Below are 26,218 nucleotides of genomic sequence, written 5' to 3'. Positions count from 1 at the left end.
ACCCAGCCACAAAAAGAAATGAAATAGAGCTATTTGTAATGAGGTGGATAGACCTAGAGTCTGTCATACAGAGTGAAGTAAGTCAGAAAGAGAAAGACAAATACCGTATGCTAACACATATATATGGAATTTAAGAAAAAGAAATGTCATGAAGAACCTAGGGGTAAGACAGGAATAAAGACACAGACCTACTGGAGAACAGACTTGAGGATATGGGGAGGGGGAAGGGTGAACTGTGACAAAGCGAGAGAGAGGCATGGACATATATACACTACCAAACGTAAGGTAGATAGCTAGTGGGAAGCAGCCGCATAGCACAGGGAGATCAGCTCGGTGCTTTGTGACCACCTAGAGGGGTGGGATAGGGAGGGTGGGAGGGAGGGAGACGCAAGAGGGAAGAGATATGGGAACATATGTATCTGTATAACTGATACACTTTGTTATAAAGCAGAAACTAACACACCATTGTAAAGCAATTATACGCCAATAAAGATGTTAAAAAAAAAAGAAAAATGAGAATACTTAAATTACTAAATTAAAAAATAAACAAGGGTATATTACTACTGACCTTCCTTATAATAAATAAATAAATAAATAAATAATAGCATAATAAAAGGGAGTTTTAAATATAATACATGACACCATTAAACTCCTAGAAGAGAACACAGGCAAAACGTTCTCTGACATAAATCGTAGCAATGTTTTCTTAGGTCAGTCTCCCAAGGCAAAAGAAATAAAAGCAAAAATAAACAAATGGGACCTAATCAATCTTATAAGCTTTTGCACAGCAAAGGAAACCATAAACAAAACAAAAAGACAACCTAAGGAATGGGAGAAAATATTTGCAAATGATGCGACCGACAAGGGCTTAATTTCCAAAATATACAAACAGCTCATACAGCTGATTATCAAAAAGGCAAACAACCCAATCAAAAAAATGGGCAGAAGATCTAAATGGACATTTCTCCAAAGAAGACATATAGATGGCCAACAGCCATATTGAAAAGATGCTCAACATTGTTAATTATTAGAGAAATGCAAATCAAAACTACAATGAGGTATCACCTCACACCAGTCAGAATGGCCATCATCACAAAGTTTACAAATAATAAATGTTGGAGAGGGTGTGGAGAAAAGGGGACGCTCCTACACTGTTGGTGGGAACGTAAATTGGTACAGCTACTATGGAGAACAGTATGAGGTTCCTTAAAACCTAAAAGTAGAGTTACCATATGATCCAGCAATCCCACTCATGGGCATATATCTGGAAGAGACAAAAACTCTAATTTGAAAACATACATGCACCCCAATGTTCACTGCAGCACTATTTACAATAGTCAAGACATGGAAGCAACCTAAATGTCCATCAACAGATGAATGGAGGGACTTCTCTGGCGGTCCAGTGGTTAAGAATCCACCTTCCAATGCAGGGGACACAGGTTCGACCCCTGGACAGGGGACTAAGATCTCACATGCTGCAGGGTAACTAAGCCCGTGCATCACTGAGCCCACATGCCACAACTAGAGAGCCTGTGTGCTGCAACTATAGAGGCCACGTACTCTGGAACCCGTGCGCCACAACTAGAGAGAAGCCCACGCACCCCAGCGAAGAGCCTGTGCACCACAACAAAAGATCCCACATGCTGCAACTGACATGACACATCCAAAAATAAATAAATATTAAAAAACCCCCAGATGAATGGATAAAGATGACATAAAGATGTGTACATACACACACACACACACACACACACACACACACACACACACAGAGAGAAAATGGAATATACTCAGCCATAAAAATGAAATAATGCCATTTGCAGCAACATGGATGAATGTAGAGATTATCATACTAAGTGAAATAGGTCAGACAGAGAAAGGCAAATATCATATGATATCACTTATATGTGGAACCTAAAAAAATGGTACAAATGAACTTATTTACAAAACAAAAAATAGACTCGTAGACATAGAAAACAAACCTGTGGTTACCAAAGGGGAAAGGGGGGAGGGATAAATTGGGAATTTGGGATTAACAGATACAAATTACTACAAATAAAATAAGGACCTACTGTATAGCATAGGGAACTATATTCAATATCTTATAATAACCTATAATGGAAAAGAATCTGAAAAAGAATATATATATATATATATATATATATATATATATATATATACACACACACACACACACATGTATATATATGTATGTAATGTAACTGAGTCACTTTCCTGTACAACAGAAATTATCACAACACTGTAAATCAATTATACTTCAATTAAAAAAGTAAATTAAGGGCTTCCCTGGTGGCGCAGTGGTTGAGAGTCCTCCTGCCGATGCAGGGGACACAGGTTCGTGCCCCAGTCCGGGGAGATCCCACGTGCCGCGGAGCAGCTAGGCCCGTGAGCCATGGCCGCTGAGCCTGCGCATCCGGAGCCTGTGCTCCGCAGCGGGAGGGGCCACAACAGTGAGAGGCCCGCATACCGCAAAATAACTAAATAAATAAATTTTAAAAGGGTTTTGCTAAATCTAACCTTTTTCTAATTTCTTAACAGATTTAAAAGTTGTAGACCTTATTCATTGTTCTCCACAGCAGGGGTTCCAATCCTTCTCTCATGCCTGGAAGTATTCAAAGCTCTTCTTTACACTAAGCTCTTGGCCCATTTCCTCCCTCCTCCTCCACTGAAAAGGGCAAGGTTCATCTCCACTACCTCCACCACTTACTGTGTGCCTTACACTCTACTCAGTGTTAGGATTAATGACATTAATGCCATCCTTTCCTACTCATAAGAATTGAGATTTGGTATGGAGACATGCTAACACAAGAAGATAAGGAAGACAGCTAAGTGCTAGATGTCAAGGCAGCGAGGAGAACGGAGGGTGATGAACGGTGACTAGATCTATGAAGCCAATAAAGAGCCCAGGAGTGCCTTTAAGGTCTGATGTGATTTCTCCATCTTCTGGATTCCACAGCACTTTGAGTGAACCTCCCCTGCCCTCCGCTACTCCTCACTCATCTCCCCTACCTCTGGCCCCACGCATGGCATTGAGAGCATCTGTCTTGTATTCTACTCACTGGTGTGCCTGTTTTAACCAAGCACTCCCTCCCCCACCGACACGTGATGAACACCTCAAGAGCAGGGATCTCTGTTTTACCCTTCTTCTTATTCTGAGCAGCATCTTCTATGAGGCCTTCACACAGCTGGGTCTGATCGAGGACAAATCAGCATGTGGTGTGTCACTGAATGACTCTGATTATGGAGACATCTATTCAAGACCTGTCCCACTTCCTAACTGTCAAGCGAAAAAAGTCTCAGAATGGAAAGACATCAGCACATTTTACTAATAGTCACAGATGCTGGAGAGAGATGTACGAACTCTGGCTTTAGATTCTGAATCAAGGAATGAATATTGCATGGATTTACAAGCCCAGCTTAGGGAGTGCTGGGACACTTTTGGATTCTGCATGCCCAGTCTTCTTCACTATCTCTACATCTGCTTTACAACTCTTTTCAGAAGTCCTCACGTGTAGTTCTCTAAATTAAATGTAGAGAATACACGGAGTATTAAAAATATGAGTCTACTATTTGGTTTCATTTTCCATCTTTAAGTAGGGACTATGCTTTTGAAGGATATAGGTTTCTTATATACATTGTTAAACTCAAGTAGTTTTACCGAGCACAAACAAAAACTGGAGTAGGGAACAATTCTATTCTGTTTTCATCTGTTTACCCATTAGAGCCAGTCCACTAACTTAATACTATATTATTCTAGTTCTAATTAACACTTTTATTTAAAACTAATAATAGAATTGTAAGTACCTGAAGGACTTCAAATATCTAGTCCAGCTGTAAGTCTCAACTCATTAACAGACCGTGTAGTCAATTTCATGTGTTGAGATTGCATTTAAAAAAATGAAAATAACGATCAGAATGGATAGTAAGGAAATGTTCTCAGGAAAACTTTTTCAGCTATGTTGGTGGTTGAGTGTGCACTGGGTAAGTGGTGTACAATGTGTTAGGCAGAATTCTAAGATGGTCCCCAAGATGCCTCACCCCTGTAATGTACACATGTGTGTGATCCCCAGGCCTGTGAATATGATGGACATTACTCCCATGATTAGGTTTTATTGGCTTTGAAACAGGAAGATCATCTGGGTGGCCCTGACCTAATTACATAAGCGGTTTAAAGCAGAGAGCTTTCTTGGCTAGCCCAAGGAGAGGAAGTTAGAGATTCATAAGAGAAGGATTTGACATGCAGTTACTGCCTTGAAGATGGAAGAGGCCACATGTCAAGGGAAGAGAGTAGCCTCTGAAAGCTAAGAGTGAGCCCCAGTTGACAGCCAACCAGGGAACGGGGACGTCAGACCTACCACTTCAAGGAACTGAATTCTGCCAACAAAAGGAATGAACTTGGAAGCATACATTTCCCGAGCCGAACCAACCTCCAGACAAGAACTCAGCCCAGCTAACACCTTGATTTTAGCCTTGTAGATACCCCGAGCAGAAAATATAGTCATGTTTTGTGGATTTCTGACCTACACAGCTGTGAGCTGATAAATGGGTGTTGTTTTAAACAGCTAAGTTTGTGGTAATTTGTTTCACAGCGATAGAAAACATATACAGTACTTCATATGGTCAACTGTATCATAAAAAGCGAGCAAGAAAAAAATACTCAGAAAGACTGATTTGGTCTAAATCCATCACTGTCCAGATGAGAAGGTTAAGGTCAAGTGATGCGAAGTAACTGTGCAAGATTATACAGTTGGTAACAAAAGCAGCACAGAACAAACTCTTTCTTTAGCCACAGTCCTGATATAGTGGCTACTCTCCTTTTAATTTAGCTGAAGATTCATATATCTCACGCCAGTAGAGAACAGCTTTTCCTCTGCTTATATCAAAACAATGAAATTTTATTATATTTCTTATAAGATGGATTGTTTTCCTATAAAAAGTAATGAGTTTATGCCATGCCGTTTTGTTTTTTGCTGCTATAATGGTTTTAACATGTTTCTGTTATTAGGAATAATTAAGGACCTAAATCTATTGTCTATACAAGGAGGCAATCTTTTTTATTTCCTAGAGTTCTCTCAACAGGAAGTAGATCCTATACATAAATACATGAGGGATAAAATCTGTGAGATCAAAAGAAATTTCTAGAGAAGCTACTGCAGCCACTCATCAGCCACTAAGAGACATTTAAATAAGTCCAAAATTTTCTAGTTCTTTTTTTTAATTTAAAAATTCTTCAATTCCTAGAATGATTACTTAAATATAGTACTGCACTTCATTGCTAAATTTAAATGTAGTAGTAACTTGGCCACAAGAGGGCTCCCAGGTTTTTCCGGTGTTGTGAGCTATAAATTGAGACATTTGAAAGGGCATGCTGGCTGGTGGATGGGTTAGTTGGCATGGTTTCCTTAAGTGAAATTTTCTGGGGATTGCAGTAAAAATATCACTCCACTGTATCACTCAAAGAAACTCCTCGGGCTCACCTCTCTAGACGGGGATGGTATCCTTCCGAGTGACATAAAAGGCAGACTCTAAAATGTCACAAGAAGGCTAATTTCATTCACAGAGCTGGCTATCTCTGGCTCACAGTGTTTTCTTTCATTTCTTTAAGGTTCTACCCCTCATCTAAAAAAATGGAGAGTATAATACTTACAAGAGTTGTGAGGATCAACTGAGAAAGAAGGAAGGAGCTTAATGTGTGCCTAGTATTTGGAATTACCAATAAATGGCAGTTATAACTGTCGTCGTCTTTATTACCAAAACATTTACTAAGGGATACTGAAATAGGCTTGTTTCGTGAAATGATCTTTCAATATAGGTGATTACGTGGTCGCTAATATTTCAGCCTTGAAAATGTCTCCAGGTCTATTTTCACATATAGACATGCCGCTGACATTGCTTATAAATCAAACTGTTGCAAATCCAAAAATAAACATTCACTAGCTGTAGGACTATTTAAAATAACTGATAGCTCATCTTTCTGCAACCCAAACTCACCATTTAGAATTCTATTTTTCAGGCTTAGTTGTTTATGTACATTGGCCAAGCTGGGGGTCAATGTTTTACCCTCATTTTCTCATCTTCAAGGAATATTGAGTTTATAAGATAAACTTTATTTTCTGAAGGCAAAATACTGTCTTCTTATCCAGTTAATAAATCAGAAAAGCAGTAGATGGTAGTGGACATGTTGAAGGGTGGGAGGAGAGGACATTGGAAAATGGAGAGAGAAGCAGTTATGTAAACGTCACGGGCTTTTCTAGTTGATTGATTTTTAGCACTCTGCTATCATAAGTTTTAAAAATGGAAATATGTACCTGTCTACACTCTCTTATATCAATTCTCATTATAGCTGACCACTGACATCCTCAAAGACACCATGCTTGCTGTCTATTAAAAAATAAGACTTTAACATCTTCATGTGGAAAAAAAGGAAACCTGAGAGTAGATATAGGAAGAAGATACAAAATGGTAGGAAAGGAAAGCATGGTTTTAGGAGCCAAATCCTGAAAGACTACTAGACATACATGGAGGCACCTCTTCAAGTGTGAAGGAAGTAATTTAACCCAAAGACACAGGAGAATGACTGAACAAAGTCACACAGAAAATTGGTATGGGAATCAGAACTAGAAATCTGATCTGATTACATTTCTAGATAGAGACACTAAAATATCTGAGAAAAAATTCCAAACATCCCATAATGGGGTGGTGGGGTGCTGGATACCAAGAAAAACATGACCCCTTTGATGTAACTTTAGTAAAGCCATTAAGCCAACAGTGTCTACTATTAAGGATTTTGGTGATGACCAAATCTCTCCAAATGAAATAATAAGCAACACCGAAGCATCCATCTTCTTCCTGGTAGATTCATCTCCCCTACACATCACCTCTACCATACATATGTTTAGCAACTTGTGTCTCAATTAGACCTAAAACACTGAAAATTGTTATTGTGAGTTAAAAATCAAGGCCAAAGACATGATGAACAAATATTCGTACATAAAAGTTGGTAATTTGACTTATTTGAATTGATTACCTCTAACACTCCAATTAAGTGTTAACGTTCAAAATTACAGGATATTATTCTACCTGGGAAAAAGGCGGTATAATGTCTGCAAGACCCTATCCACAGCCTACTACCCTGTCATACATTGGGATCTGGACGTGATTCAATCTCTCCAATGTGAAGTAATGTGCAAGGTAAAAACGGACCTACAGCATAATCTGTCCTTCCTCAGAAAGTAATAATTTTCTATTTTCTTAGTGGCTTTGTTAGTTACAGGCTGACATCAACCACTGTCTCAACAACCTGACAGAACAGGGTCAGCCACTTGAAAGCCTGGAGGGAGAATGAAAAGAGCAAAAACCGAAAACAAAAAACAAAAACGGCGCCCGGCTAAAGACTGGCAAAAATGAAAATAGTAGCACATAAGCTTAAAACTTGGAAAACCATATATATGTAATTTACTTCTCTTAGGCAGGATACAGAAGGTCCTCAGGCCTACTCTCTTACTTAACTTTGCTGAAGGTGTGCAGTATTTTTCCAACTCCATGTTCAGACTGTATGAGATGTCCACCATAAACCATCAGAAAGATATACAGTCGGCCCTCTGTATCTGCAGGTTCCACATCCACGTATTCAACCAACCAAGGATTGAAGGTATTTGGGGGGGAATATCCAGCAAGTTCCAAAAAAGCAAAACTTGAATTTTCTGCACATCCAGTACTATTTACATAGCATTTACATCACATTCGGTATTATAAGTAACCTAGAGATGATTTAAAGTATATGGGAGGATGTGTGTAGGTTATATGCAAATACTATGCCATTTCATATAAGGGGCTTGAGCATCCTCGGATTTTGGTGTTCCTGAAGGGTCCTGGAACCAGTGGATACTGAGGGAGGACTGTACACGTTATATAAACAAGGGGCATTTAACCACAGCCCCACACATTCACTGTGCTGTTTGGATAGACCCCATCTATTCACTTGCATAAATCGTGGTGCTCACCAATGGTGTAGAACCTCTTCAGCTCACTCCTTCGGGAAGGATGCTTCTGGGAATTTGCTGCGTTGTTCTGCTCTTCTTCAATGATGGACGTCTTGGGTGTGGTGGGTTTACTGGCTTGTGGCATTTGCTTTCCTGCACCAGCCAAAGGGTTGAACCCTGGAGCAGTAATATCCACCGACTGGGACTTTTTCTTCAACCTACAGGTAAAGAATACCGCATGCTGTAATTACTGACTCTAGAGAAAGACACACTTCCTTCATATTTGTCTCCACCATAATTTCTCTCAACAACTGAGTTAGACTTGGCCTTGAAAGAGAACAAGGTATGTTCAGAAATTACAGACCTTCCCTACAGTATTTTAAATTCTTCAAGTATTCTTGAAACTAGTGGGGAAGAAAATCTTCTGTCTAATCATTCTGAAAGGTTTCATTGAAATATATTAAAATGTAAGGTGACAAAAAGAAGACCTTTATTTTTTGAATAGCAAATAAAATGTAACTTCAGACAAAGACAATGCATTTGACTACTGCTTGTACTTTTGAAAGGAGTGTTTTTTAATGCTAATGTAAAACATTAGTTAGAGATAAATAATTGCAACCCAGAAAAGAATAATGAAATGCCTATCTGTATAACTAGAGGCTGCCAGTGCTTTTCTGTTTCATCGGTAACAGCAGCTTAGCTGGAAAAATTATAGCGTTTATACTGTTTCTCCAGATACTCTCAATGACAATAAATGTATTGCTCACTCCTGCATTTTAGAGAGCTGACATCAGGCCTAACATGGAAAGCAAAAGGCCACGTAGCACGAGAATATTTCTCTTGGTATAAAAATAACTGGTAAATGGTATGAGTTAAATTCAAATACTTCAAGCAACACAACTTGATATTTGTAATGTAACTGAACCCTAAGCCCAGCTTACTCTAGGCCCTTGGTTCTTCTGGAGGCTAATGTTAAGTGTCATTTTCAAGTCTTAATTCCCTACAGAAAGCTAGTTGGCAGTTTTCTTTATCAGTTATGGTAGTCACACCTGCAAATTTGGAATTTCCTGAAAGTTTCATTCACCTTCACACCTACAGGTTTTATTCAAGCTTTTCCAGTACATTAGCTTCCACTTTCTGCCCCACGGTCAGACCCTGCTCCTGCTTCTAGACTCGGCTTAGATGTGGTCTCCTCTGGGCAGCTTTCAATGACATAGACCTTGGTGGCCTGACACCATTCTGCATAGGAGGTTATTCATAATGAGCTCTCAATAAGCGTTTATTAAATTGAATTTACCAGAGCAAAAGCTTTGTTAAAGAAATAGAATATATCAATTAGCAGAAGATTCTTCAATGAAAGCAGTGTTTACTCAATTTTAGTCACTGAATTATCACCTGTTCGATATCTGCCATATTCACATACCACCTATGTTACCTACTTAATATTCATGAAAATTGACTCACTTTATCCAAATTGCCAACAAATATATTAACAAGTGCTCAACAGCACTAGTCATGAGAAATACAAACTAAGACCACATTGCACTCATGAATGGATCTACCAAAAGGGCTAAAATGTCAAAGACATGGCGTGAAGTATGGTGATAAGCAGCGACTGGAATTCTGGGACACTGATGGTGGAGACCACTTTGGGCAAATGCCTGCTTAGCTGAAGGCATGCGTCTTTTGGCTCATCAATTCTGTTCTTAGAATTTATCCTACACAAATATAGGCGTGTTCACCAAAAGACCCAGTTGAGAGTATTCACAGAAGCACTATCTGTAACACACAAATATCAAAAACAGCCCAAATGTCTTCCCAACAGGAGAAATGCATAAGTGAGCTATGATGATACTTACATAGTGGAATTTTATACAGCAACGGAAATGAACAAACTACAACTACTTGCAACAACATGGATGGCTTTCACAAAAATAATGTTGAGAAAAGGAGACAGATACATAAAGGCACATGCTCTAGGATTCCATTTGTATAAAGTTCAGATAGAAGCAAAACAATCTATGATATTAAAAGTGTGGGTAGGATAACTGCTGGGGGAGTTATTACATTGATAGAGACATGAAGGGCTTTCTGGGATTCTGGTACTATTTTGTTTCCTAATCTGGGTTCTATGTATTTACTTTGTGAAAATCTAATGATCTATGGTTTTTGCATCTTTTCTGAGTATACCATATACTCCAATAAAAAGTCTCCATCTGAGGGCTTCCCTGGTGGTGCAGTGGTTGAGAGTCCGCCTGCCGATGCAGGGGACACGGGTCCGTGCCCCAGTCTGGGAAGATCCCACAGGCCGCGGAGCGGCTGGGCCAGTGAGCCACGGCCGCTGAGCCTGCGCATACGGAGCCTGTGCTCCGCAACGGGAGAGGCCACAACAGTGAGAGGCCCACGTACCGCAAAAAAACAAAAAGTCTCCATCTGAAACTGACTGAATTTTTAACTTATTCATTTACAATGAAGATTACATATAGTTACTGAATGGCTGCTTGCTACAAAAAGGTGACAGTAGAAAGAAATAGAATGAAAGTCTTGGCCTCTAGCCTCCCAAAGATGGCCAGAGTAGAGTGAATCTAAAGAAGGATCCTTTCCTCGCTGGGGATGGCTATTCCCTATCCCCTATCCCCCTGCTTTTCATGAACTGAAAGGGACTATTCATTCATTCCTTGAATGGCTACTCTGCACCAGGCGCTCTACTGGGCACCACGGATACACAGTGAGCAAAAGAGGCAAAACACCTGCCATCATGGAATCCTCATTCTTACAGAGGGAGACAAGTAATAAGCAAAGAAAGAAACCAATAGATAACAAATCAGGTGGCAAAAAGGACTGTGGATTAAAATAAAGCACAGTAAAAGGGATAGCGGACAGAGGTGTACATTCATACTATTATATAAAGGAGAGCCAAGGTAGTGCTCTCACACCATCAGACTTTTGAGGAGAGACCTGAAAGAAGGAGCCACGAACATATTTGACGAGCAGCATTTCAGCAAATGGGGAACCAGTTTTTTTGTATGCTAGAGGAACAAAGTGGCTGGAACAGAAAAAGGGAGGGGAAGAGAAACAGGAGATGAAGTCAACAAGATGGTGCTGGGGAGCAGGGGAAAGAGGACTGATTATACAGAGCTTCAAGGTCATTCAAGAATGAGGCCCGGAGAGGATGTGAGCAAAGCAGAAATGGCACAATGACTGTATTTTAAAAGAATCACTTTGGTTGCTTTGTTGAAATTAGGTTGAAGGCTGTATTTCCAACTTGAGCAAACTGCACGCAATGTCCTTCAAGGAATCACCACCAAAAATCACCTACAACATACAAATCAACATACAACCAAGTATGCCGTAATGTTCAACATACTTAAGGAAACAAGGGTTTACTTTGTACAGGGTTATGTATTTATTAATGCCTTGGTCTTCCAATAACATCATTCTTGTCTTAGTCTGGAGTTTGCAGACTGGAACTAAAAGTTATGGTCGTACTATATGCAGCTTAAGAAGGCATTAAGATTAATTAGAAGTTAAGAAATAAGCTGGGGGCCACCAAAGCAGCAACGTTAATTTGTCCCAACGTGGCTTTCCGAAAACTGCACTTAGACACAAAGACTTACACTAAAAACATTACACTGAACCCTACAAACTCTAAGAAATCACCAACATTTGACCATTTTCACTTACAAAAAGGTTAATTTTTCTAGAGTTCATCCTATAAACTGTATTTCAAAATTAAATTTGAGTTTCAGTATAAAGCAAGTTTTCTGGGGGGAGGGGGTGCAGAGGAGTAGGGATTGAAAGGAAAAGTGCTAAATTTTCCTGAAAGAAGTTCAACTGCTCTCTAGTTCTCAACAAAGATTATTTTCAAAATGTAAATGTGACAGATTTTATTTCCAATTCACATAGCAGATTATTTCATCACCAGAAATTGTTTATACCTTATGTTGGTCTGTTTCAGAATTGATCAGAGTTGCTAAATTTATGTGTCCCACGGGAAGATATCAACAATGGATCTTATGTTTGATAAAGAGCTAGATACTATAATTAATGAAGTTCTCCAACACCTCAAACACCTAAGTGTCCCACAACTCCTTTTATAGCCTCTTTGGAATGAGCAAAGGACAAAGGCAAGCAGCCAATAGCCTTCCTGCATTTCCCCTCTTCTTTCTGCCCTTCCCCAGCAGACACTCTTCCCAATCAAGACTTGAAAGGTATCACGTTTTCGTGTTGTTGCTGGAGTCGGGGAATACTGCTAGTAGCTTTGTGGGCTTGCTTAAGAAAAGACTTCCATTTGCACGATCTTAGAAAGCAGAACTATGTGGGTAATTGAATTACTCCTTTAAAGATTCTAAAGATGACTACTGTGGTTGACAAGGAAACCTGCTAAATGCTACCTTCGATTTCCAAATTTCATGAAAGGGGAAGTCTTTTTACATTTTTTAACAATGTTCTTAATTAAATGTGTTAAACAAATGTAAATATAGCATAATGGCCTATGTAGTTGTGCATGAGATAAAATAACCCATTGATGATAAATGAAGCACTACAAATGAGACAAAAATAATCCCTTAATAGGCACCGAAAGGACCTTTGTTTAGTGTGCTTTGCATTTCCAAAGACATGAACAGAAGGAGCCATCCCTCTTGGCATGGCTCTGATACGCAGACAGTCCCGGTGTTTCATAATCTTTGCCTTTTCTTGTTCCTCTGTTCTTGAACAAAAAAGAATTCTTCCTACTCCTCCAAACATATATCCCACTACCTCCTTTCTGCATGGGAACAATGTTGGACACTTCTCTGAGACTCAGTTTCCTCATCTATAAAATGGGGATAAAACATACCCAGGAAGGTTCTGAGAACTAAGTCAACATCCTATGGGAAAGTACCTAGCATAGCACCTGCACAGGATGCAAGTTCCAATCCCTTTATGATGATGTAAGGGGATATAATTGTGTTCAAACTTCTATGAATGCTGAGGAAATTGTATCAGTTTCTTAGGATCCTTCCCTGCTGTACAACTTTAAACATTGAGCCTACAGGGATTACATTACATTTTGTAGGGGGCTTCACCTTTTCTGGAGTGTGGATTTTGGTGAAGGAGTGGAAGATAACAAGAGGAGACACGCTAAATGGGAGTCCTTTGCGTGATGTGTAATATGATATTTTTTCCTGTGAGAGCCCTCAAATCTTTTGGAAAACAACTGAATCCACTGGATAGTTCACTTGAGTTATACATATTTTTAATCTGTGTGGAGTTGACCTAAATTAGCAAACTTGTAAGCAGAGGTAGAGACCAGGGAATAAGGAGGAAGTAAGGACAAGACCAAGAAAGCACGCGTGAGGAGGGTTTTTGCCTCTCCTACTCTGTAAAAATAGGGTTCATGCCGATTTTAACCAGTTCTCCAAGGAGCAGGAGAAGCGCTGTAGGCGGATGATGAAATGTGAGGTCACAGGAGCTAGAGAAGAAAAAAAAGGAATGGCAGAAAACTTTCAATTCCAACCAATTTAAACAGAATTAATCTCAGTCATCAGCTAAATTTTATTCTTGCCTAACTTATTTCGACTTTACCAGAAACATAAGAAATCTTCCACTCATTTTCAAAATCACGGAGTAGAATACATGAATCTTCTGGCTTAAAGGATGTAATGGACATCTGGAGCCCAGAACTTGTGCCGACAGTGAGTGAATGTGGCTTTAAGCTGCTCACCACACAGGACTTCTCCGCAAGATGTGGGTCAACCCTCTATTTCAACGGCTTTCACCATGGAGAAGCTTTTTCTAAGCATCTTCACATTTAGATGTTTATTACTCTGGTTTATTACCTGTCATACTCTTTTGGTCTTACCTTCCCTTTCCCTCTCACACTGTGGGGATTTTCACCTTCCCACTATCTGCACCCTTCAATCATCTTCCCTCCAAGTCATAGCTAAGCAATGCTTTTCCTCTTTCTTTGCCTGTCATGCTCTGCGTCTTTTAACACTTTTGTTAACTTGTTTGAATACTGCATAATAGAACTCTACCTTAAGCCTAAACTAAACCCTGGTATGACTTAAATACATGAGAAAAAAAATTCATTTAACCTGAGTTCTTAACTGGAATTACTTCTCCCATCAAGTGAATTTAAATCGTACATTTATTATAACTAATTGGATATGTTCCTGAGCTCTGTAGCTATCTGGGGAAAAAAGTGAACCTTCTATTAATCATTTACTATATAGTATTAGGATGCCCATAGCGATAATAGCAACAGTTGGGAAAATCTACTACAGTTTAAGGGGAATATTCCCTAGGGCATAGGAAAAGTTTGGTTGGGAGGCTAAAAATTAGGGAAGCTGGAATCCAACCAGGACATAAAGCCATACTTTAGAATTAGGAGACAGAGATAAATTTCAGCTCTGACACTCATCAGTCATGTGACTGTGGACAAGAACTTGGATTGTCTGGGTCTCTACTTTCTTACCCACAATGGTGGCATTCAGGCTATCTACCTACTTGACCCAAGAGAGTTACTGTGAACAGAAAATGCGTTAATTTCAATGAAAGTACTTGGTAAAATTCCACAGAACTCTGCAGTACCAGTAGCAGCTGTACAAATTCCCTCTTTGCCCCATTTATTTGTTGTATACTTACACAAATGTACATGTACACATACATACATGGATGCATGTGAATGGCTATGCCCCAAAGACTCAATGCTTATAGTCCTTTCCAGTAATTTCCAACCAGAAGACCATCTGTGATTTGCACAACTCATTACTGTTAGCAAAGCTGTCTCCTTGCTTCCTAAAAGAGCTAATGTAAGGATGTTTTTTAAAGTAGTAAAGCTGCTGAGAATGTAGATTTTCGAAGTTGGATACTGTGCGCTGCAAAAATGTCAAGTCACTCAAAAAGAGCTTTTGAGAGTGAATGCCTAAAGAATTTTCACACTGCAAAATTAAGGGCTTTTGTTACCCCTGCTGTAAAGTTTGACTAAAAATCAGCAGCTAAAAACAAACCACAAAACCATCAAAAAACAAGCATATTCAGAAGTCCAAGGAGAAGAAATGACAGATTGGAAACCTATGCATTAAAACAAGAAAACAATCCCTTGGGGTATGGGGTATGCCAATTACAGCCTGCTCTATAATTGCTGTGGCCAATCTATTCTTTGTGCTCCTAAACACAAGGCTTAAGACAGAAAATATCATTAACATGGGATCAGGAATTACACAGTCTTCTTTTAAAATTCCAAACCAATGCAAAAAGTTTCAACAGAATTATCATTTGGGAGTACAAACTGGTATTGGAACAGTTAATGGGACACCAGAACTAGAGGCCTTGTTATAATAAGATGTTTCTAGCCCTGTATTCATTCTAAGAGATTTATACTTTCCTATCTTGGAGATTCAGAGCACAGAAAATTCAAGAATTGAGCCACAGGTGCAATGATATGTAGAAATGGTTTGCTAGAAATTCTTTTGTTAAATGCAATTGAATTCAACTCTGTGAAGAGCAAGCAAGGCCAGTGTACATAATATCAATCATACAGAAGCATACATGAATTCATTACTATCATACCTAATTTTGTAACAAAAATACTAGAAATTAAATCCAAAACCAATCTGCCTCTACAGAGTTCAATAAATCCTAATGTAAAAGGTTAGCCTTTCTTATTGACCTTTCATGAAAAAGACATCCAAGTCCTTGAAGTTTGCCAGCTGGTTTATTTATATCCCCATGCTTATGCCAGCCCAGAGAAAAGAGGTTGGAGAGAAGCATTTTTCATCAGGAATACTCACCACCAGATCAACTGAATTCCTGCATTCACAGAAATTCAGTCTGTTCACCATTTCATTCCTAGGACTTAGCATATTTCTTGGCATATAGAAGGCACGTCATGAATAGTTAAATGAATGAGTGGTTTCATCATGGGAAAAAGCCACAAGAGAGAACACAAAAATGCAAGCAACTTCATGTATAAAATCCAGGAAAACAAACTAAGAGAATAAGTAACTTTGGACGTTTGGGAGCAGATATAATAATCAATTTAGTACATTCACATAATATAGCCTCTTTCCCATCCGATCACGGTAATGTTTTGAAGCTTAGACAAAGGAAATTATTCCACCTCCATTATCAGTAGTATGATAAAGCTGAACAGTATTTCACTTCTTTTTTCACTAAATTCAGCTTTGTAATTTCTAAAAATACACTCTGTAGTCTTGATAAATTGACATCCCATGCAAAAAATTTCAGTGGTGGCATGAAGAAGTGAAAAGAGCAACGACTCTGGAATCAAAAACTGGGGTTCGGGCTTCCCTGGTGGCGCAGTGGTTGAGAGTCCGCCTGCCGATGCAGGGGACGCGGGTTCGTGCCCCGGTCCGGGAAGATCCCACATGCCGCGGAGCGGCTGGACCCGTGAGCCATGGCCGCTGAGCCTGCGCGTCCGGAGCCTGTGCTCCGCAACGGGAGAGGCCACAACAGTGAGAGGCCCGCGTACCGCAAAAAAAAACAAACAAAAAAAAAAAACAAAAACAAAAAAACTGGGGTTCAAGTTCAGGATCTACTGTCTTAAAGTAATCTAATATTAAATAATGTTACTGATTTGAAAGTTCTACTTTATATTTTTGATCACTCATTAAGAATTTTGCCTACTATCTTTCTACTATCAAGTTTCCCAAGATTAAGTCAACAGTAGTAAAATTTTATGTTTCCCCTTCCATGTACTTTCCAATTATACCATTATATTGTAAGCATTCACTTTGAAATTACACAGGTTTCCAATTTATTTCAGTTTTTGCCTTGGAACTTCAAAGCCTTTCGACTGGAAAATCCTGAAAGTAGAAACACATTACGCAAATCCAAAGATCAGGGCTTGAAGGATTTGGAAGTCAAATTCTTGTAAATGTTCCACAGTCTTCTGTAATAACTCACAGAGATGGAATTTAATTTTATTACCTTTGATGAAATGATTTGTAACAGCTATTGCCACATCGATTGCATTCTGTTTATTCATCTTAGGGAGAAGGAAATCAGAATAAAGAAGACTATTTTAAGACTTTAGGCTTCTATCCAACATTGCTGATTAAAGGAATCTATGTTTAACAGGGCCTATTACAAACTATCTGTATAAAGCATGTGGACTAGCTGATTAAAATGTAGTTTTGCTTACGCACAACATAAGGCAACTCCAAACTTAATCAAGATAGCTTCTGCAGGTAATAATACTCTGGGCCAAAGCGCAATGGTTTATAGTTAAAATGCCAATGTAGCACAAAAATCTCCCGTCTTAATTTCCCCAAATGAATACATGAGACACAGGAAAAGAAGTTCAAAAATATAGGTCTCTTATTACATATTAATTCAGGAGCTTGATGGAAAACATCACTTCATTTAATCCATTGTTTCTTTACCTCTTTAAACCAACCCATCCTATTGTCATCCTAAATATTTTCAAATGAAAATGATACCTTGTTGTTTTTAAGTGTAAGATTGCATTATTGAGGGTATTCCTGATGGAAAAGGATTTTTTTTAAACGGTCCTATGTAGACTCTAAGTAGCTACCCTAGAATAGGGCAACCATGTGCCCTCTCCCAGTTTGAAGATCACTGGGGAACCTGTTGTAGTTTTCTTCTGTTCAGATCATAGTGGTTTAACACGTGAGGTCTACGAAGTGTGCCCCCAATACAGCAAAGTTGAATTTTAGACTTTCTTCAGATAAACATACTATAAAATGTTTAAAATTACATTAAAGAAGTCACTGTCTTCTTCCCAGTGGCAACTCTATAAACCTACATTTCTTTCCCTATTATTTAAAACATTTTTCCTATTACAGAAAAGGGTATGGTCCTCCTCTCATTAAAGCTAATCTCTCCATGTGTTCTCTGAATCCAACAGCATCCTCTCTCTATACCTGAGGTTTTAATGTACTAACTACCCTCTTCCCTCTGTAAATCCTGAACCAACTGAGAAATAAAGACAGGAGTCAAGGACTCCGTTACAAGCTGGCAGCTTGGAGAACCGTATCCTGGTGAGGCTGCTCCGTGCTCAGAGAACATCACAAAGATGCTGTGGGCATCGCATCCCAAAGACAGAAGGCAGAGGAGGTGGGGCCAGACCTCTGCAGTCCCTTTCACAGTTTGAGAAGTTGCTCTCCTTCCTTTGGAGAGGCACAGACACAGAGAGCCAAAGGTCTCTTCTAAATCCTTCACAAAGGAAGGAAGTTTCTCTTTTACACACACAGGAAGGGATGCCGGCAAGGCAGACGATGCTCCTCCTACATCACTTTCTCAACTTTACTCCTAGGTTATCTGCTTCCAACCTGGTCATGCATCTCCCCCTCTTTGCTAAACCATTCCCACCAGCATTCCACCAAGTGCTAAAATCTCTCATCCCTTCAAGAAGCTGTTTTCTTCCTAAGGCTACCATCCCATTTCTTGAGTTCCCTTCTCTGTTTCACAGCACTCGGCTTCATCTCTTCATCACTGCACAACCCTCTCCAATACCACTCTCACAAAACAACTCATTTAGGTTTTCAATCATTTCACACAAAGTTACTTTTTTTGGTTTTCATCTCTTTTTTAGTCTTTGAGTCACAGGATGTGTTTGTAGAGGTGGATGGCACAAAGGGTAAGACTCTGGAGTTAGAACCCTGCGTCCAAAATTTGGGCAAATTGCTTCATCTCTCTGCAGTTTACTCATTTGTAAAATGAGTTTAATAACTCTACTTACCTTGAAGGGTTATTAAAAGGATAACATAACATCATCCATACAAATATTCAGCATGATATGCACTGGTACATATAAGTCCTCAACTTTTTTTTTAATGGCCCCTCTATGTTGAAACATCCTATCTTAGAGCCCCTGACACACAATACTTCTAATATTCCTTTTTTTCCCCACTATTCCTTAAAGAGTTCCTTTTTTTCCCTTTCAACCCTAAATTCTGGAATATCCAGGGGCCTAACAGAGCTGGGCCTCCCTTCGCTTTATGTTCACTATCTCCCTAGATGTTCTCATCCATTCCCTTGGGAAGAAATATTTATATGCTAAAAACTCCCACATTTATACCTCCAGCTCAAACTTTCCCCAGAACAGCAGACTTAAACATACAACTAGCTACTTGGCATTATCGATTACCTGTGGCACATCTTAAACTCACCATGTCCCTAAACAAATTCTTGATTCCTAAATTTGCCTCAACCTTCCTTCCTGTCTTCTCCATCTTTGCAAATGGCACCAACACCTACGGTTATTCAAGCCGGAAAACTCGAAGTTATATTTGTTCCCTTCCTTTGCAACACTCTCCAGTTCTAATTCATCAACACATTCTCTCCATTCTGCCTTCCCAAATTATACCTTCAGCCTCTCCACTTCTCTCCATCTCCACTCCCACCTCCCTAGTCACCAGCCCACTGGATTACTGCCACAGCCTCCATATTGGTCTCCCTGTTAGACTTTCCTTTTTTCCTACCTGTTCTTGCAGCAGCCGTAACAAGCATTTTAAGCCTAAAGGAGATAGGCTACTCTCTTGCTCCAAAGAACTGAACGCCTCCCCAGTGTGACCTGATGAATTTCTCAACTGCTTTCCATGGGCTGTAAGTCCCTGCATCTCTCCATCTCCTACTTCATCCTGGGCTCTTCTTCTTGCTCATGTGCCAGTCCCCTTGGTGTCCTTCAAGGTTCTCAAACACGCCAAGCTCTTGCCTTCCTCAGGGCCTTTGCACATGCTATTTCCTCTGACTCTCTGAGTTGCTGGTTGCTTCTCATTTTTTAACTCTCCTCAGAAACCCCATCCCCCATGATTCTAAGTAGGTTGTCTCCCATCTCCTACCTCCCAGCCCCACTCAAGCTGTGCTTTAGGGCTCTGCTCATCTGCTTCTCAGGGTATTTATCACCAAGTCTAATGATACATTTGTTCATGTTTACTTTTTTCTCTTCTGTCTCTCTCACTTTGCTGTTCACTCTGGTGGGCCTGGAAGCACATCTCCTTTATCCATCTACCAAGTGCCTTGCACAGCAAAAAGATTTACTACACGAATAAGTGAATCGATGAAGAAGTAAGTAAATGATCCCTCTGCGTAAATTCCAGACATGTCTTCACTCAGAAGACTTACAGGGCATGAGGTTAGGTTTATCCTCTCCCTCTTCTCTCATTTTTAGTTTGGACCAGTCACAATGTACAGGGCATGAGGTTATGTTTATCCTCTCCCTCTTCTCTCATTTTTAGTTTGGACCAGTCACAATGTACAGGGCATGAGGTTATGTTTATCCTCCCCCTCTTCTTTCATTTTTAGTTTGGAACAGTCACAATGTCCCAAATCTTTCTTAGGAAATTACTGTCACATCTCTTTGGTTAGAAAACCACAATATTCGTAACAGTTGTGTGAAAAGAGAGCTGTCTCCAGATCTATGAGAAGGACTAATTTTAAAGGCTGAAAATTATGGTTGAATGCATCATCTAAGGAATAGGCTTGGGCTAGAAGACCCTTTAAAACATGTGTTGATATACTGGCATTATGCTAATGGGCATTTCACTCCTGTATTTTCTGGGTGTCATATTTCTGCAGGTAGTAAATTACATTAGGAGAAAAATCAAATGGAGATTGAATAAACAGAAGCAAAATATTACATGTTAACAAGCCAGGAAGAAAAGGGCAGTAGAAAAAAATATATCCATATATGTCAATTTCTAATTACATTAAAGACTGATAGAAATACCTACATAACTCTATTAAAAATAGTATATTCAGTCAAGCATCATTAAAGAATAAGAAATAAAATCTGATGATGGCAAAAAGTAGCAATCTATACTTAATTGTAGTTGGGAGGGCCCTTACAATCCGTAGGGAAGCTGAGTTCAACCACGTGATTTCACAGTGGCATTACTGGAACTAATATTTCTTGAGCTCATGCTATATATTAAGCAAATGACCAATTACTGCCTTTAATCTGTATACCATAAGCTACCTGAGGTCAGGGATTGTCTTATTTATATTTGAACCACCAGCGCCCTGTACCCTGCCGGGCACACAGTAGCCACCATTAAAGGCTTGACTTCACCTAAGGATAAACTGAATAACCAGGTACATACAAGTACCCCAGGAAAGACTGCCTTGGAGTCTTCTTATGAACTCTTAGTTGCTTTGTATCACAAACCTGGTAATGGCCATACAGTGCTGTTCTGAGCACCTGTTCAGAACAGTGCTCTCGACTAGATTCTGCCATAACTAGGAATAAACCTGACTTAACACACTTAACCTGAACCTCATCATTCTCATCTGTACCATGCTGGACATCACCCCTGTGATATTTGCCCAGCAAGTTTACATTCTTTGTGTTCACCAGGTATCCGCTGATTCCCATCTATGTGCAAGGCACTGTTCTATGCTCCAGGGATCTTAGTTGTGGGCACCAGCACTCTGCATTTTGTTAGGTGTTTAAAGCCACCTCTTTCTCTTGTCAGGTGGGATATTTTATAGGTTCTTTGTAGTCCAGTCCTGACTGGAGATCCCTCCTCTGCAGCTTCCTCTTTTTGAGTGAATGCAAATCTTCTCACTGGGCCCTAGTAGCTCCTATACCAGCCCTCACATACACTGCCGTGTTATTTCCCCCAAACAGCCCTCCTCGACAAGATCTAAGACCTGACCTTTCAGGCCAGGTCTCTCTCTCTCTCTCTCTCTCTCTCTCTCTCTCTCTCTCTCCCTCTCTCCCTCTCTCCCTCTCTCCCTCTCTCCCTCTCTCCCTCTCTCCCTCTCTCCCTCTCTCCCTCTCTCCCTCTCTCCCTCCCTCCCTCCCTCCCTCCCTCCCTCCCTCCCCCTCCCTCCCTCCCTCCCTCCCCCTCCCTCCCTCCCCCTCCCTCCCTCCCTCCCCCTCCCTCCCTCCCTCCCTCCCTCCCTCTCTCTCTCTCTCTCTCTCTCTCTCTCTCTCTCTCTGCCATATTTTGCCAACAAGAAGCGAACATTCCTTGACCTGTAGGTTTCAGCACACTCGCAAGATAGCAGCTCTTTGTATCCCTGTGTCAGATTCTCCCTACTCTTTCATTTCTCATGGTTGAGTCAAAGTCTAACCCATTGTTTCCCCAAGCTCTCTGGGTTGTCCCAATGAAGCCCCATACATAGATTTAAGGTGAGGGTGGGGGTTGGGATAGGACAAGATTCCCAGAACGCCAGCAGCTCTCTCTAAAAATCCTGCTCTAATCTCCAAACTGTTATATCAGCTGGCGGTGGGTGCTCAGCTAAGAGTCACAGAACAGTCCCTGACCATCAGCTTCTCAAATCTCGATCTGGCGGTTCCACACCTCATTTCAAAATGTGTGAGTATCGGGTGTCTTAGATCCAGCTGAACCACAGAAAATGTCTAATTTTCACTTCCTGCTACAGATGCAATGCACCTTTATTAACCCTTCTTAAGGTCATTGCTCTTTGGCTCAGGAAGGGTTGGAACCACCAAAGAAGGTGGTGATAGAATGAAGACACCCCTCCATTTCAGGGACATTTCCAGTTAAATATAACACAATACAATATAATATAATATATATATATTTTTTAATTTATTTTCAATATATTCAATTGAAGGCTTATTGAACCTAATGCACGATGCTAAGTGTTGGGGATACCAAGATAAAAACTGTTGCTCTCCCTTAGGACACAAAAGGGGATGGATTTATAAAACAGAATTATAAGTACTCTGGTTACAGGAGGGTAATCTCTCCTCCACTTTGGATTTATCTATAAGTTCTAACATTCATGTGAATTTATTTCTGATTACCTTTTACTCAACCTTAAGAAATTAGGTTCAAGTATTTGTGAACTGTGTGTCATTGCTATTGGGAATAATTAGAATAAGAGAAAACTGAGGTTGGGATTAGAAAAAAGGAGGTAAAGGTAAAGCAGAAGACGGGGATAGGATGGAGCGTTTTGTTTGTTTGTTTTTTGTCAAGAAGCATTAGGCTGAAATGAAGTGGTCGTTTTATTTTACAGAAGTGCTTTAAAATAAAAAGTTCCTACCTGCTACCAATATGTTACAAAACAGAAAACATGTTAGACCAAAAGTGGCAAGATTAATCTAATTTCAGAATAAAGAGCAGACCTCTCAGCTGAACAAATTTACCTTTACAAAAAACTGAGGGCATCCTCGTCCATGTTCTTATTTTTCCACAGAGAGGTAAAAATCAGGTAGGTGTGGACTGAACACAGGCACTTGAAAACCACTGGGCTAGATTATCTCAGATTCGACAGGCAACGAATTTCCTTTGCCAGAGAATCCCTTTATTCGAACCTGCTCCACTCCTTCCTCTACCTCTCTATGCCTGACAGCAGAGGGATAGATTTTCATACAGTTTTCCAAGCTCTGTGATCAGGGCCAGCTACATAATTTGTGGTTCCCTGTGCAAAATGAAAATGAGAGGTTCCTTGCTTAAAAATGTAGTAAGAATTCAAGATAGTGACTGCAGAGCATAAAACCAAGTGTGGACAGGCACAGGCCCTGTACAGCTAGCTGCACAGGGCACACACCCGTAAAGCTGGATCTGCCTGTGTTGCCTAACACAATCCCTCACATTGATTTCCCAAAGCAGAGCTTTTTAAAAATGATGCTTCAGCACCTAGGAATCGTGTATAAGGAAACACTTCTAGAATGACAGTCCAGCTTGATGAAGTCTTCCTTATTGGTCAGTAAATCGTATCTTGCAGGTCAGAGCTCAAACCCAAGGTACCGCAGATTATGAATTTAAATACTGTCTTAACCTCCTGGCAGTTGAAATGTCCTTAGTCATCTTAAGTTAATCTTTGTGTCTGTGGGGTTGTATTGGAGCTTAAGAATAATATTCTACATGTATACAATTTGATCAAAACCACCTGGATGGTTCAAAATAATCTCCATGTGGAGAAAAGGATACTGAGATGGGATACAGCTCTGGGATGGGAAACAGCTGCGGAGAGTATGCTATCCTTCCCTTTTTTGCATTGAAGCAGAAAGTGTTTAGATGGATAACATTTTTATTTTGCAGAGGTAAGAGGCATTTCAGAGCAAGGATAATTTGGAGAGTCCTGAGAAGAATGTTCTGGCTGACCCACCATTATTCCTTCTTTGGATGCCACTACAGCCTCCTACTGCTTCTGCTCTTTCCTCTCATTCAATCCATTTTCCACACAAAGAGCAAACTGCTGTTTTAAAAACATAATTCAGATCAAGTCAGTCCTTCCAATAGGGCTTCTTATCTTCACTGCATAGATTTTAAACCACTTACCAAATCCTGCAGGACCCTTCATGACATGGCCCCTGCCTCTTTCACTGTCCTCATCTCTATGCTCCTCCTTACTCGCTGTTGTGTCCACACTTTTTTCTGTTCCTAGACACTTTACTAGTCTCAAAGCTTTTGTACTAGAAGCTCCCCCTGCTTGAAACGCACCTTCTCCAGAAATTCACGTCTGGTTCCTTGTCATCCAGGTCTCAACTCAAAAGCCTCTTTAGAGAAAGACCTTCTTTACTACCCAACCTGAAGTTGTCAGTTCCTCCCGTCACCCTATTTTATTGGTATTTTCTTCAGACTGTTTATCGTAGATATATTTTATTGTGAATGATCTGTGGTGCCAAACCGCTTCATTAATGATCTGAGAGCTGAAAGCTCACCTGCCTTGTTCACTGACAGATTTCCAGTGCTTAGAACAGAATTTTAGACGGTAGAGCAATTGTGTCACAACTCAAATACTTCATTCTGCATTAACTAAGAAGGAAACACTACACACATTCATTTAAAAATGACAGTTTACCTGCAGAGATTTTTAACTAGAAGGAAAGACTATATGCTTTCCATCATTTAAAAATGACAACTTCTCTACAGAGGTTTTTACATATACAGGAAAAAGACTGACATCTTAAATGTAGCACTTCATGTATAGTATCTGCTGTGTTTTTCCTTGATGATTGTACTTTTCCTTTTTAAAGAAATTCTTTGGTAATTTCTCAGGAACTCGATTAAGTAGTCTACACACAATGACAATTTGCACCACAAAAATCCATAGAGCACTACAGCCAGCAGCTGGACATTAGTGGTCATTTATGACTCCTGGGTCATTGGTTTTGTCACAGTAAGCAAAGGAAAGCTCAGTGACTACATTTTTAACATTCATTTCTCACTTCACAGGCAAAAAAAAATACTGCCTTATTATTCAGACAAAGCTTTAGAATGGCAAGTCACTGCTGAGACAGTGACGAGAAGGTCAGTTTTAGGGGAAGAACAATTCTTTTTCTACCACATATTCTCCTATTTAACTTCACGGGTATTGTTGGAGTTAGAACCCAAATATTGCTTTATCTCACTACATATATCAAACTACTGTAATTATATTTCTATGTTTCCTTTCTACTCCAACAGGAAATGTTGAATAAGATTCTATGTGCTACTCAAGAATCAAGGAAGAAGAAGGAAAATTGTGAAACATGTTCATAATTCTTGTCATGCATTCAGTTGATTAAGGGCAGCAGCAATTTTGGAGACAGTGATAAGTCCATTGCATGTTTTAACCTTTCCTGCACAGTGGAAGCAAACACCATACAGGTTTTGGGGAAAACAATCCTCTAGGCACACAGAGCAGAATCTATTTTGTTACTTTAGTGCTGACAACACAGAATAGAAAAAGCAAAACCATGCTACACAAAGGTTTGGGCCACAGAAGGTGAAGATATTAAAATGAATATATTTCATACTAAACACATGCTTTTCTTCCCCTGACTTAAGATGACCCTCATGGAGGCCACCAGAAATAATAACATTTTTCATGACAATAAGTATGAGCCCAAAGCAAAAGTAGTAATTAACAAGCAGTTAATCTGGTAATTACCTCCTGGGCAAAATTACAGTTGTCAAAGAAAACAGGACACTACATACTTAAAAAATATCTACTCATGGGCTTCCCTGGTGGCGCAGTGATTGGGAGTCTGCCTGCCAATGTAGGGGACGCGGGTTCGTGCCCCGGTCTGGGAGGGTCCTGCGTGCCGTGGAGCGGCTGGGCCCGTGAGCCATGGCCACTGGGCCTGCGCGTCCAGAGCCTGTGCTCCGCAACGGGAGAGGCCACAACAGTGAGAGGCCCACGTACCGCAAAAACAAACAAACAAACAAACAAAAAACCTACTCATTCTTTAGCCAAAGAGGTAAAACCTGCATCCGTTGGTTTCTTGCCATATAAGATGATCAAGGTGAACTAATGCCAAATGAAATTGTCTTGGAGAAAAA

At 40.0% G+C, this 26,218-nt stretch overlaps 1 protein-coding gene across 6 annotated transcripts in view; it reads right to left on the bottom strand.

Moving 5' to 3' along the window:
* Window positions 1–26,218, bottom strand: part of OXR1 (oxidation resistance 1) — a 457,600-nt gene that overhangs the window by 229,669 nt on the left and 201,713 nt on the right. For 5 of the 6 annotated variants that reach the window (XM_032610521.1, XM_032610526.1, XM_032610523.1 and 2 more), the window contains one exon: window positions 8,025–8,221. In XM_032610521.1, the coding sequence (XP_032466412.1) occupies window positions 8,025–8,221 (197 nt within the window). Of the gene's footprint in view, window positions 1–8,024; window positions 8,222–15,781; window positions 15,799–26,218 lie in introns of those variants that run through there. The other variant, XM_032610527.1, reaches the window with a different exon arrangement.

Source organism: Phocoena sinus, chromosome 17 (genome assembly GCF_008692025.1).
Source record: "Phocoena sinus isolate mPhoSin1 chromosome 17, mPhoSin1.pri, whole genome shotgun sequence".
NCBI classification, from domain to species: domain Eukaryota; kingdom Metazoa; phylum Chordata; class Mammalia; order Artiodactyla; family Phocoenidae; genus Phocoena; species Phocoena sinus.
The sequence above is the reverse complement of the archived record's forward strand: the minus strand, read 5'-3'. Positions and strand labels throughout refer to the sequence as shown.